Below are 13,416 nucleotides of genomic sequence, written 5' to 3'. Positions count from 1 at the left end.
CGAACAGAAAAGAGGTCAGTGGCTGCTCGGTGGGGGGGGAGGGGGTGGTGAGGAATGTTCTGGAACTAGGTGAAGTGGCAGATGGGCAACACTGTGAACGGGGTAAATGCCACTGACCTGGATGCTCCGAGTGGTTAATGTGGTACATTTCACTCTAGCAGGAAAAGCCCAGAGACATCAGAGGTCGGTGGGCGAGGGGAGCGGGAGCGGGGGAGGGGCTGCCATGCTTAGGAAGGGGAGGCAGGGTCTGGCCGCTGTGCGGAGCAGACTGGGGTTGGGGCAGGAGACCGGAGCCACACGCGGGGCTGGGACCACTGCCTCTGGCCCAGGCCCATACCCGATGCGGGATGGGGCCTCCTTCTGCGCTGGTTCCTGATGTGTCCCCAGCAGAGCAGGTCCCTGAGCAGGGCTCTGGGTCCAGTCCTGGCTCTGTTGGCCACCACGGGCCATCCTGCCTCAGTTCTCCCACCTCTAAGTGGGGCCGGCCGGCCCTCGGTCATAGGTGTAAAGACCAGGTGCCGCCAGGCACACACGGGGTTCGCACAGGGCCAGGGGCACCAGCCATGCCCGCGGGCACCGCCTGAAGCTGTGGGCGCCAGCCTGGGATCTTGCCTGGGGCTCGGAGGCTCTGGGGCGAGCTCGTACAAGGGCTGCAGGCCCCACATCCAGGGACCCTGGCGACAGACCCCGTTTACTCATCCCACACGCGTGAGGGAGCAGCTAAGGCGTGCCACGCAGGGTCTACATGCTGAGCTCACAAAGACGAACAAGACGGAAAAACCCTCCTCCCGGGGGGTTCTGTGCGCTGGGGGTCCCCTGCCTTTCTGTCCCCATCCCTGGGGAGCCCGTGGCTGACTCTGAGGGGAGGACTCACCGTACAGCTGCCAGATCCGCACCCTGTCCTCATAGGGGAGCCTGTAATGCAGAGGGTCGCCGACCGGGCCCTGGTAGTAGGGCTGCATGATGGAGCTCGTGGCCGCCACGTGGCTCAGCCCGATGGCGTGCCCAAACTCGTGGACAGCCACCGCAAACAGGTCCATATCGTGGGCATCTGGGAACCACAGCGAGCAGTGGATCAGGGGAGGGACTTCCGGACCGGCCACAGGATGGAGCGAGCTCGTGCACAGGGGCGGGGGCACCCGTGGGGAGGGGGTGTGATGTGAGGGGTACCGACCCGGTTCCTGCCGAGGCCCTCCTGGGGTCTACAAGGGCTTCTCGGGCCTGAGTCCCACCATGGCAAAGGGCCCAGAGGCTCTGCGGGGTCGCTGCTGGTTCCTCAGGCTGGGACGGGCTCCACTCCCGGGGCTGGAGCATGGACTGAACCCACAGTGGCCCCCATCTGTGCCCTGCGCCCCTCGGCCCACCTGCAGCCTGGGGGCCTGTGCCTTCCCAGACCAGTGGGGCTCAGCGAGCAAGGGGGCGAAGGTGTGAAGGCCTGCAGAGGCCTTGCAAGCTTCCGCTGCCTCTTGGAAGCTGGGACCAGGGTGAGGACGAGCCCGGCTCAGCACGTTGAGGGGAGACACCTTGAGCCGTGTGAGCCCGCATCCCAGGCCCGTGAGCCCAAGATCCACGGGGCAGGCGCCCCTGCCGGAGACGGCGGGGTGAGGCTGGGCTCCACGGGCGGGACAGACGCACAGCGCTCGGGGCCACGGGGGCTCTTCACCCCGCAGGCCTGAAGCGGCCCCTAGAAGCCAGGGGGTCCCTGGGACTCAGCCTCAGCCCGACGCACCTGACGAGCGGAAGGCCCAGGACTCGTCGTCATCGAAGTGGGCGTCCCCCGCGGTGTGGTGGTCGCCGGGGAAGAAGGCATGGGCCACCGTGCCGCCGGGGCCGTCGAAGGGGTAGGCGTCGTCGTGGTCAGCCGTGGAGAAGTCGATCTGGATGTCCGCAGTGCTGCCCGCCACCTCGTGGAAGTTGAGGGGCGTGATGTCGCTCCAGACTTTGAGGGCATAGTGCATGAGCGCACGCACCGTGTCGCGGCCCAGGGGCGAGTCCCGCGGGAATGTGCGGACCCTAGGTGGTGGGGTCAGAGCCCGGGGTCTGCCCACCAGGCGCAGGCCCTGCCCCCACCCCAGCCCCCACCCGGGGGGCTCCCGGGCACATCCCTCCCCAGGGTTGCCCATCCAGGCCTTATTGGGAAACGGGATTTTGCGGATGTAGTTAGGATTTGAGATGAGGCCTCCCGGATGGGGTGAGATGTCCTCAGAGGACACAGCAGGGGACACGGGGACGGGGAGAGGGCCACGCAAGGGCGGCAGACGCGGGGACTGTGGCAGTGGGTCGGAGGCGGCCAGCAGCACCCAGAGCAGGGAGGTGGGGGACGGATTCCCCCCACCCGCCCGCCCCACGGAGCCTCAGAAGGAGCCAGCCCTGCGAGCCCTGGACCTCGGGAACTGAGGATACAGTCCCGGTCCCGCGAAGCTCGGCTCGGGGGCGCTTGTTTGGGCAGCCCCCAGGCACTGAGACCCAGAGAGGCAGGCAGGTGCAGCCCACCCACCTCCAGGACAAGCTCCTCCTGTTCCACGTGGTGGGAGCTGGAGCCTGGCGTCTCCTTCGTGCCGGGGCCGCAGCTGGGAGGTCAGGGAGGGAACACCGAGGGGTCTTCATCAGCGCCAGGGTGGCCTCGTCTGCAGGGGTGGCCGGGGGTCAGGTCCCCTGGGGCTGGCAGCAGTCTCAGGCCCTATTCCCCAGTCCCTGCCCCGGGGCTCCAGCGTGCCAGGCCTCACGGCCAGGGGGACGTCCACGGCCAGGCAGGGGTCATGCGAAGCATTTACTGACTTCGGCAGCACACACGCCTGACCAGCTCTGCTGGGACACGGATGTGTACCCCTCTTCCGGGGCCTGGGCACAGATGCGCTCCATCAGCCCACGGGAGGGTCTCTCCAAGCCTGGGATTTGTTGCCAATATGTAAAACCCGGGGTGCTCCCACAAACACCCCAGATTTCTGGCTTCCCGTGGAAAGCTGCAAGTTTGGGCCGCACAGATCTGCCACTTCCGGGGACAAGAATCAACTGGGACCATGTGGGCAGATCCCACCCCGACAGCGGGCCCCCTTGGCCCCCATGGCGCAAGTGCGTGAGACCCTGCTGGGCGGGGTGCAGATGGGTCTGGGCGCAGCTGGTGCACAGTCCCCCCACAACATGCCCGCATCTGGGGGTGGTGAGCGTGCTGACGGGATCCCATGTCCCCAGGGAGAGGGGGCCCAGCCCTAAGCCCACCCCCCACGGGCAGGCTGGAGAGGGCGAAGGGCCCCAAAGGGTGGCGGGGCGGGGTGGGGGTGCAGTTAGGGGAAACCCCATCTCCTGCCACCGCTGGAGGACTGACCCAGGATGCCGGTGGCCTCCAGCCCTCCGAACCGCTGCATGGCCACAATGGCCTTCGTCAACTCCTCCCGTATCTGCAGCTGCCCTGTTGTGGGGTCTGCAGGGGGCAGGTAGCCGAACTTGCTCAGCCACTCCTGAGAGCAGAGAGCAGAGTGAGGCGAGGAGGTGGCGGGCTCAGCCCCACAAGAAGAGCTGCCTGCCCTTGAGGTGAGGGGCAGGCCTCTTCTGCCCTGATCACCACCGGCCCCAGCCCCCATTAGCCCACAGGGCACCTCGGGCCCCCTGTTTATAGACAGATTCTGGAGAACCGTCTTAATAAACTTGATGCCCCTCAGAAGGGGTGAGCTTAAGCAGCGCCCTTCTCCTGCGCCAGGACACGCCCAGGGCACACTTGAGAAGGTGAAAATATAAAAAGGTTATTACACGTGGCAAGTGCCAAATTCAGGCCCGGAGCCACCTTGGGAAGCAGCAACCTAGGACCTAAGGTCTGAAACCCACACTGAGAGGGCAGTAGTCTCAGACTCCGGTTTTAGGAATCCGCTCACGAGCTGCCGGGACTCTGAAGCCAGGCTGCCTGGGGGCAAATCCCACTGGGCCACCTCCTTGCCGGGCACCTGGGACAAGTCCCTCAAGCCCTCTGGGTGGTCTCCTTGCCTGTGGGTGTGAGGACATCGTGAGTTACAACACGGAAACGCTCAGTGCCTGACGCAGGCGCTCGGTATACAAAGTGTACGTGGTGTTGTCAGGGGACAGGTCTGCCGAAAATGCCCTGGCACTGGGGTCCCGAGCCAAGCAGGAAGCCGGAATGGCAGGTGACCCTTCCCCATGGGCACAGAGCCCCCTTCCCAAGTCCCAGCATCTTTACCCCCGTGGGGGGCCCGAGGAGAGAGGGAGGCGCTGACGCCATTCCTCGGGGGAGTCTCAGCTTCAACTACCAAATGGTGTCACGCCCACGTCCTGGCCGGTGTGACATGAAAGCCTTGGGCCGTGTGGACAGCGGTGGGCTCCCCAGTGGGGGAGGACCCGCAGGTGGGTGGGGGGCAAGGTTGCAGGAATTCCCTGAGACCCTCCCCTCCCAGGCCTGGCTCCAAGATAGGCAGCAACCTGCAGGCCTATTTGTTTTCTGGTGGACACTGAAGAAACTCTCGTTTATGCTGCCTGCAGGGTCCCCGGAAGCTTCTGAGTTTGTGGCCCCTGCCAGTAGGACCCCTGCCCAGAGGCTCTGCCCCCACAGGGGGCCCAGCAGGTGCTCAGTGGGAGAGTCCACCCTCCCGGAATTCTCAGGAGCTTCAACTGACCAGGAGGAGCCACCTCCATGATTTGCATACAATTTGCATACACCTGCAGAGAACCAGCTAGATTCCTCTCTTTCCAGGAAACATGGAGTCTTTCCTGGGGTTTCTCTGTTCCTTTAACCCCCACCCCTCAAACCCTTACTGGCCCAGAACCACCAGTCCTGACAGAAGACCCCCCGAGAGAGTGTGAGGACCTAGGACCCTCGGAGGTTGTCGGACAGGACTGGGTAGCAGTGGAAGTAACTTGGTCCTCGATGGACAGCAATCAGGAGACCCTTCCAAGTGGACACTCCTGATTAGAGGGGCCTGAGGAGTGACGCCCTGTGCTCAGATGAGGCGGGCATCGGCTGGGACAGGCCCACTTCCCCACCCTGGACTGTGCCCTCCTCAGAGTTAAGATCCTTGCTGTCCCTGGGCACCCCTCTTCCTTTGGGAGGACCTCCCTTCACATCACTTGGGACACGTTAAAGTGTATCTATCTCAGGCACCGAGAGGGGACATGTCCCGGCTAGTACCCGGCTAGGCCCTGGAGATGCTCAAGCACAAAACACGTACATTTGAGGCTACACATGTTTTGGGGAAAAGTTTTACAAAGTTTTGATGTTGCAGTTTGCTTTCTGAATGTCAACACACACACACACATTTCAAAGCCCTGTTGCTCAGCAGCACAAGGCTGCCTCCTCCAGGATGCCCTCAGGAGTCTCCTGACAAACAGGATGCCAGGAGTGGGAGCCACCCCCTCCTCACCAGGGAAGGGTCCATCCAAGCAGGTGCATCCCCCCACCCAGGCTGCTTCAGAAGGACCCCCGCCCCCAGCAGTCTGGCCTGCAGGCTGAGGTAACAGCTGGGTCTCTGCACTGAGCAGTCCCGTGCTCCACCCCTCACAGGGCTCTGTGGGGTTCACGGAGGAGCCCTGGCCCCCCAACCCCCAGGGTCCCCAGGGAAGCCCGGCCTGGAGACCCTCGCGTTCTGGGCTTTGGAGAAGCCAAGAGCACTCCTGGCGGTTTTGCAATGTTTGCCACACTGCAGAGCAGGCTTTAGCCTCGGGTCTGAGTGGCCGCCGGGGTTAGCCTGCAGAAGGGAGGGGCAGCTGAGTGCAGGCACGGCCCTGGGACCCGCACTGCAGCCCCCAAGGTCAGTGGCCACTCCCACCTGCCCAGACCCTGCCTGAGATAGGGCTGCATCTGCGGGGTTGGCCAGGGGGTCCCCACCCGCAGGCAAGGGCTGGGGGTGCAGGGGTCTGTGTCCTCAATCACACTTCCCACCTACCCCCAATGTGGACTCCTCCCAATGACATTAGCATCACAAAGGAGTCCCCTCTCAAGCCCCCGCTTCTCCTCCCCAGGGCCCCTGGAGGCCCCTGCAGTCCTGGGGGGTGCTTCTGGGTCCGTTCCTGGACAGCCCGGGGGGGTGGGAGCACCCCACCAGCTGGCCAGGGGAAAATCCTAAGGGGGGTCTGACAACAGGACAAGCCCTGGCGGGTGTGGGGGCTGCTGACGGCCGCTGGCTCTCCGGTGGCCTCGGGGTGGCACTGGGCCCACAAGCCCGTGGGGCCCCGCCCAGGCCTGTCTTCGGTGGAGGAACAAGTGCCTGGAACCCGAAGGCCCCATCCCCGCGGGGAAGGCACAGTGGCCGCCGGCAGAGGGAGGGAGGGGCCCTCGGGGAGGGGGCGGCTAAGAAGACAGTGCTCTCCCCACTTGCCAGCGCATCTCCATCTCGGGAGGACACCGGCAAATTCCCAAATGGCCCGGCTTCCTTTTTTTTCCCCGGGGCAGCACTACATTCTGAAGCTGCCGAGGAGACCAATGGGTGCGAGCGGCGGGGGCGCTAACCCGGGGACGCGGCAGGCGAGCGCCCCACCGCTCCTCCGGGCGGGGGCGGGGGCGGGGGGCGCAGCCCGGGCCAGACGCTGCCCCGCCTCCTCCTCGGGGGCGCCCGCCGCAGAAAGCCCGCCCCCCGGGGGTCCCCGCCCCCCAATCGCTACAGAGCCCCCGGGGCGCACACCCAGGCCGGCCCCTCCCTGCACGCCCATCCCGCCCTCCCTGCGCCGTCGTCATGGCGACCGCGTCTCCAGGGCAACCAGGCTGCAGCAGCGGAGGTGAACCTTCCAGAAGGCCGTGGGGAGGGGAGGGGAGGGGAGGAGAGAAGCAGGGGCGGCCCAACCCCGCAGCCGCCGCCCCGCCGAGGAGGATCCCCAACAGCCGAGGAGATGAGCTCTGCCTCCTTCCAGCGACCCCTGAGCTGGGCCATTACCGCAGAGGGGGAAGCTGAGGCCGGGACACGGGGCCCGGTGCCAGGCGCTGGCAGGACGCAGTGCAGCGCATCCGGCGGGCCTTTCCCGGCTCGCCCACGAGGCCTCAGGTCTTACCCTGTGTGCTCAACACAGTTTGTTACACCGCCCACAGGTCTAACTCCCCTCCCTACTCTTGAGAGTCACAGGGAAGCGCAGCCCCGGCCCCACGGCAGCCCCAGCAGGTGGGGGGCCCCAGCAGGTGGGCACCGGGAAACTGCAACCCCAGCCCAATGGAGGGATGGCACGGGGCTGCGCTGTTCTGTGCTTCACCAAGCTGGCAAACAGGAAGTGCTTACTGTGTGCAGGGTCTCATGTGGTCCTCTAGGCTGCCCCACCACGTGGCCGCTGCCGTCCCCGCTGACAGGTGGCAAGTGGTGACCAGGAGACACACAATCGCCTGGAGCTGGCGGGGCCACCGTGTGCCCGGGACTGGCCCTGGCCTGGGTGTCTGCAGTTGTGCCAGGGACCGTGGCCATGGATGGCTGACCCGTGGGCCCTTCCCCTGCACGACCCACCTCCAGCTGGAACCCCAGCCTCGTGGGGGCGGCATGGAGAGCAGGTGTCTTTAGCATTAGCCCCTCTGCACAGATGAGGGAACCCAGGCTCAGAGGCTGCCGTGGGGCCGTGTGCAGACGGCCACCCCCCAGCCACGGCGACGTGGCTCGGGAGACGTGGAGCTGGCAGCTTCAGAGCAGTCCTGAGGACCCGAACACTCACAGTGAGGAGAGCAGAGCCCGGCCGTACCCACGCGGTGCCGGCTCACTGCTCGCCCTGCGTGCCTTCACTCAGAGGGCAGGGTGACCACCACCTCCACTCACCGCCCAGGAGACTGAGGCCCCCAGACGTGTGACCGGAGTCAGTGGCGGGGCCGTGGTCTGGTGGCAGTCCCTGTCCAGCTTGCTCTGCCACGGGGGCCGCTGAAGACCCCGAAGGGAAATGAGCTGGGGCGTCCTCAGAGCAGGACCCCCGTGCTCGTCTTCCTCTGGGAGCTGACAGCGGGCGGCTGCCGGGGGCCCCAAGCCCCAGTGTTGGCCCCAGTGTCTTCCCCGGGGAGGGGGGAACGCCCCTAGATCCCCCCTGGACAGCCTGCTGTTCCCTGTCCATCCACCTGACACTCCCAGGCTGAGCGCTCGCTGTACCGGGCACCCTGGGGCAGCGGGGGCCTGGGAGAGCCTGCCCTGCACGCAGGGCTCCCGGTGCGGACAGCGTCCTGGGGAAGAACAGCAATGAGCACGTGAACACAGCAAGTGACACCAGACCGTGACTGGGTCACGCATGACTGTCGTTACCAGAAGTGACCCAACAGCCAACAGTTACCGAGCACTCTTCCGTTCGCTAACCCGCTTAATGCTCTCGGCACCCCCAGGGCAGAGCTACGTGAGGCCGGGGTGCCCGGTCTGTGGTGTTCAATCCGTGCTAGGCACACGGTAGACACCAAGTGAGCACCTGCTAAATTAATCCTATGAGGAGGGCACGATTATCCCCATTTTACAGATGGGGACACAGAGGCCTAGAGAGATTAGGACATGTACCCACAGTCACGTAGCCAGCATGGGGCAGGGCTGGGGAGCCTGGGGTGTCTGGCTTCAGAGCCTATTCCTGTAACCTCTGTGCTATGAGGAGACGTGAGTGACAGGGTGCAGGGACTAATTAAATGGTGGCCAGGGAAGATGTCCTTGGGGGGGGTGACAGTAGGTTGAGACCGGAAAGATGAGGAGCTGGTCAGGTGACAAGCCCTACGAAAGTTCATGGAGGTGGGCATGGCAGATGCAAAGGCCCTGGGGCAGGAAGCAGCCTGGCAAGTTCTATAGAGAAAGGAGTTCCATGGAGTACAGGAGGAAGGCATTCAGAAGCCAGCCACCTGTAAGGAGTGGGACCTGATTCTGTGAGAGTGGGGAAGCTGGGCTTCTGCCCTGTCCCTCCCGAGAGATGGACAATGCTCAGGAGACCCGACAGGCTCTCAGCTTATGTGGGGCAGATGCATCACCCTCCGTGAGCCAAGCACAGACCCTACACCCAGAGCATCTCACTAGAAACTCAGATCACCACCGACAGGCAAAAAGCACACACCCTTGGAAGGCACTGCGTCAGCTCCCCTGCCAAACCCCAAATCCTGTACAGCCTTCTCTCCATTCCTCCCTCCCCCTGGGAACACGCAGGCAGCTTACTCCCTGCCAGACACTTCAGAGGCCTCACCTGAACGTCCCAGCAGCCCTGTTTTACAAACGGGAGCCTGGGGCCCGCAGGCTGGGTCTGGACCCCCATCTGTGTCAAGGGCCCCTGTGAGAGCAAACACATCCTAAGCCCCCAGGCCAGCCGGTCCACACTCCCAGGGCTCAGACCACAGGCATCCAGCACAGCCCTGCCCACACCACACTGGCTCGCAGGACAAAAGCCCCACAGAGACTTCTTTCAGACCGGCCGGCAGCCCCAAAGGCAGTGGGTGCTCCAGCACAAGGACTGAGCGCTGACAGCATGCCTCAAGGTGGGGGCCTCAGGAGGGTTGGGGGGTGTCTTAGGTCCTTCACATTTAAATTCAACCTCCCACAGAGGTGCAGGGAGGGGACCCCAGCAGCCTTCCCTCTCCAAGGCTCAGGACAAAAGCACGCACGCCCAGGTTCACCATTCCCGCTCTCTCTGTCCTAGCAGAGGGCATGCAGTCTGGCCCTGGCCTGGGTGTCTGCAGCTTCGAGGTGCGAGGGACAGTCCTGACCCCAAGCCAGGTCTGTGACCTCAGGCCCGAGGGCACGCAGGGCCCACAGGCTCCCCTGGGTGCTGGCACCGAGGAGCAGGGACCCAGAGGCCACTGGCTGAGGGTGACTGTCACCCTTGCTGCGACCTGCCCCTGGCCCAGGAGGGGGACGCGGGGCTCACGCTCGCTCCGAGTGAGGTCCTGGCTCGCACCCACCCTTGCCACCATCCGGCCTTGTCCTGCCCATCCCCGCGGGGCCTCCTGGGTCTTTGGAGGGCCTTGCTCATTCCCGGCCATCCTCAGCCACACACCAGTCACCTCTCTGGGTGTCAAAGATCACACGATCGGCCAAGATGCCGCGTGGTTCGGGGCCACGAGCACTTTGTTGCTGGAAGCAGAAACTCGAGGGGCCGAGCTGGCAGGTCTGCTAACACGCACCGCATCCCATTCACGCCCGCCACCAGGCCCCCCTGCTCCCGGGCCTGGGTCCCAGGTGCTCCTGGCCCTGCTGCTGGCTTAGCAAAATATTAGCAACAGGCCGCTCGTCCGTGCCCAGGGCTGGCTGGAGGATGTGACGTCCGTGCAAAGAAGCGAGCTGGGGTGGGCACCAAGCACCAGGCAGACCCAGACGCTCCAGTATGGACCGTTCTCCAGGACAGGACTTCCAAGGGAAAACAGCAGGCCTCGTCCCCAGAGATAAGGGGCCCAGGTCCCCATGTCCTTTGGAGTGCCCAGACGACCTCCAGAGGGATTCTCAGGAAGCGAGGGGAGGGCAGGGAAGATGGAATTTCTCCCGCAGGCCCTTCCCTATGGCCTGAATAGCTCGCTATGGTTATTACCTACCCAGAAATAAAATGATGAAAAGCTCAGGGCTGAGCGGCCGACAGCCCCAGGAGGGCACAGCGCACTCTTTTGTCTTGCTCCACACGGCCTGAAAGCCCACCGGCAGTTGGGCGCAGCAGGACTCAATCCAGCGCTTTGTCCTCTCACTAAAGCTGGGGGTGGGCTGGGCCAGGCCAGCCTCTCTGGGGACCAGCCAGAGCTCCAGACCCGCTGGGCTCAACTCTGGCAGAAGCTGGGTCACACTGACAAAGGGGCCCTTCTCCTCCCTGGCAGCCCCAGATCTGAATATGCAGAGTCAGTGGGCCCCAGAGGCGGGTGGCAGTCTACAGACGGGGTGGGAAGGAACCCCCTCCTCCCCATAAATCCTGTCTCCAAGACTTCCTGCACCTCTGGGTCTGGGGCTCTGAGGTGTCATTCCCCAGAAGGCCACCAGAGACCGCCCTCCACCCACAAACGTGGGCAGGAGTCAGGAAGGCTTGGCCACACCAGGAGGGACCTCCTGGCCTTCCCTGGGTGGGGTCCTCTAGGGTCAGGGGCAGAACCCTTCGCTACTCCCCCACGGGGCCAGATGCCAGGGCCCTGCTGTCTCTGGGGCTCCAGGCTGAGGAGCCACATCCCCCCCACCCCCCAGTGCATCCCACAGAGTTGGGCCCATGACTGCCCGCCACCCGCCAGGAGGCTCTGGGGAGCCCGGGAAGGAGAAGAGGCAGTGCCCTGGCCCTCGCTGGGAGGAGTGTGCCCAGCCTGCTGTCTCTGGGCAGGCAGAGAAAAACTTGAGAACTGGGCCAGGTCTGACAAACGAACTGGGCCGGGACTAGCATCCCCTGACTGCACCTTAGGATCCTCCTTAGCCTCGGGAGCTGGGCCTCTCTGAGCGGGAGAGTGGACCCCGAAACCCGCTGCCCCCCAGATCATGTGCCCCAGGAGCGGGTCCAGGAAGCCCCCAGCTCCAAAGGAGCCCGGAGGGGGTGAACTGAGGCACCCCAATTTCAGGGGCAGTTCGGCTGGGAGGAAGCCCAGTGTGGGGCCCCTCAGGCGTCCGGATGCCATCAGCGGGGACCGTGGCTGCGCCCTCCCAGATGGCTTCGAGGGCTGGGCCAGCTGGGCGGGGGTGGTCCCAGCCTGCTTCTCAGCCAGAACCTGTGGCCGAGTCCTGCCAAGTCTGTGGAGCTGCGGATGCCTCCCAACTGCCCCCATCCGAGTACCTCCGCCTGCCTGAACTCCGCCTGCAGCCTCCAAGTGCCAAGGGCGCTGGGAGAGGGGTCCGGCCAGCACCGCTGCCGGCCGGGGGCCGTGTGCGGGGGTGGGGAGGCCGCGGCCCCCGGCCCGCATCCCCGCGTCTCGGGGAGTGAGGGCAGCGGCAGGGGCGGAAGCCCCAGAAGATCGTTCCAATCCAACGGCCCCTCGCGCCCTCGCCTGGCCTCTCGAACCTGGGGGTGGCGACCCATAAAGTCTGATCTCAACCCTCCAGGTCCAGAGGAGTCTGAATGGGGGAGAGGCGCGGGACGAGGCCATTGCCGCCGCTCCCAGGACGGTTCCCAAAACAGGGGGACAGCTGGTGTTACGGGAGGGGGCGCTGGGGACGGCGGTGGGGCTGCATCAGAGCCTGGGAATGGAAGGGGGACCCCATCCAGCTCAGACAGGGCCAAGCGGGAGGCAGAGCAAGGCTGGCCGCCCTGACGGCGGAAGGGGCCAGGGAATAGGGCCAAGATTCATGCCCAGCGGGGGGCAGGGAGCCGGTTCTCTTGCTCCCCAACACCCTACACGGAGCAAACTCGAGAGCCACCGGCTTTCCGGGGCGCCCACACTCCGCAGCCCCAATCTTTCCTGGGTGGTGGGGCGCGCCCCTCCCCCCCGCCACTCCCACTGGGAACGCACGCGGGGCGCACTGCCCCCGGCGGCTGCAACGGCTGTCCCACTCGCCTGGGGTCCCCCTTCGGGGCCGCTCCAAGCCGCGGACAAGGGCTCCGTCCAGGCAGCCCCAACCTCCGCTGCCGCCCGCGGCTGCCGCGCGCGGGGAGCGCGGAGCGCAAGGAGCCGGGAAGGCACGCGGCGCCTCTTTCCCAGGCCCGGGTGCGCGCACGTCAGCCGCTCAGCCTGCGCCCCGGCCTCAGCTTTCCGCCTAGGAAATGGGTCCAAGGCTCCCCGAGCTCCCGCAGGCGCCGAGCGGTGGGACGGCGTCCTCTCCGCCCGCGGGACCCCGTATGCCGGCCGCGCACTCACCACTCCCAAGCTGAGGTCCTCCGCGCGGGGTGCGGGCGCGCCCCAGCTCCCGCGGGCCGCCAGCGCGAGCAGCAGCAACGGCAGCTGCGGGAGCCGGGGCCAGGGGGCCGGCGGTCCGGGAGCGGGGGCGACGCTGCGCCCCATCCCGCTCGCGGGGTCGTCGGCGCGGCACTGCAGGTCTCCGCGTTCCCGCGCCCCGCTCCGCCCGGCTTCCCGCGCCCCTGCGTCGGGCTCCCCACGCCGCTGCGCCCCGCTCCGCCGCTCTGCGCCCCTGCACCCCCACGCCCGTGCGCCCCGCTCTGCTGCGCGCCGCTTCCCGGCCCGCCCGAGCCCCGCGCGCCGCCTCCTATCGGTGGGGCGGGGAATGCTAATGTATGCTAATGACCGCCGGCAGCGCTCGCTCCGCCCACTGTCTTAAAGGCCCCGCGTCCCGCGCGGGTGCTCGTACCCCACCCGTGCCCCACGCCTCGCGCGTGCACCGGGGCCTGGGGCTGCGGCTGTCGGAAGGCCGGCGATTTCCGAGTGTCCCGAGACGGTCTCGAGACGGCGGCGGGCGGTGCGCGGACGGGGCGCCCCCCCGGGGGTTGACCCGGCCCCCCGCCCGCCCGCGCGCTCCGCGGACCCGGACCCAGAGCCCGGATTCGCGGTCACGGTTGGGCACCCCAAGCGGCAGTTGCAGCGCGCCCGGTGGACGCCTGGTGGAGCCCTTGATCCGCGAAAAAAAGGGGTGGCTGCGGAGAGGGGGT

At 66.1% G+C, this 13,416-nt stretch overlaps 1 protein-coding gene across 1 annotated transcript in view; it reads right to left on the bottom strand.

Annotated features, from left to right (window-relative positions):
• Positions 1 to 12,784, bottom strand: part of MMP17 (matrix metallopeptidase 17) — a 21,277-nt gene extending 8,493 nt beyond the window's left edge. Inside the window, exons 1-5 of the mRNA XM_081802437.1 lie at positions 12,671 to 12,784; positions 3,326 to 3,458; positions 2,498 to 2,627; positions 1,730 to 2,013; positions 839 to 1,051 (exon numbers count right to left, since the gene is read on the bottom strand). Of these exons, the coding sequence (XP_081658563.1) occupies positions 839 to 1,051; positions 1,730 to 2,013; positions 2,498 to 2,627; positions 3,326 to 3,365 (667 nt within the window). The 5' untranslated portion in view covers positions 3,366 to 3,458; positions 12,671 to 12,784. The remainder of the gene's footprint in view (positions 1 to 838; positions 1,052 to 1,729; positions 2,014 to 2,497; positions 2,628 to 3,325; positions 3,459 to 12,670) is intronic.
• Positions 12,785 to 13,416: the final 632 nt, after the last annotated feature.

This window comes from Leptonychotes weddellii, chromosome 13, assembly GCF_054177405.1.
Source record: "Leptonychotes weddellii isolate Sample4059 chromosome 13, ASM5417740v2, whole genome shotgun sequence".
Classification (NCBI taxonomy): domain Eukaryota; kingdom Metazoa; phylum Chordata; class Mammalia; order Carnivora; family Phocidae; genus Leptonychotes; species Leptonychotes weddellii.
Note: the sequence above shows the minus strand (reverse complement) of the source record. Positions and strands in the feature narration are given on the sequence as shown.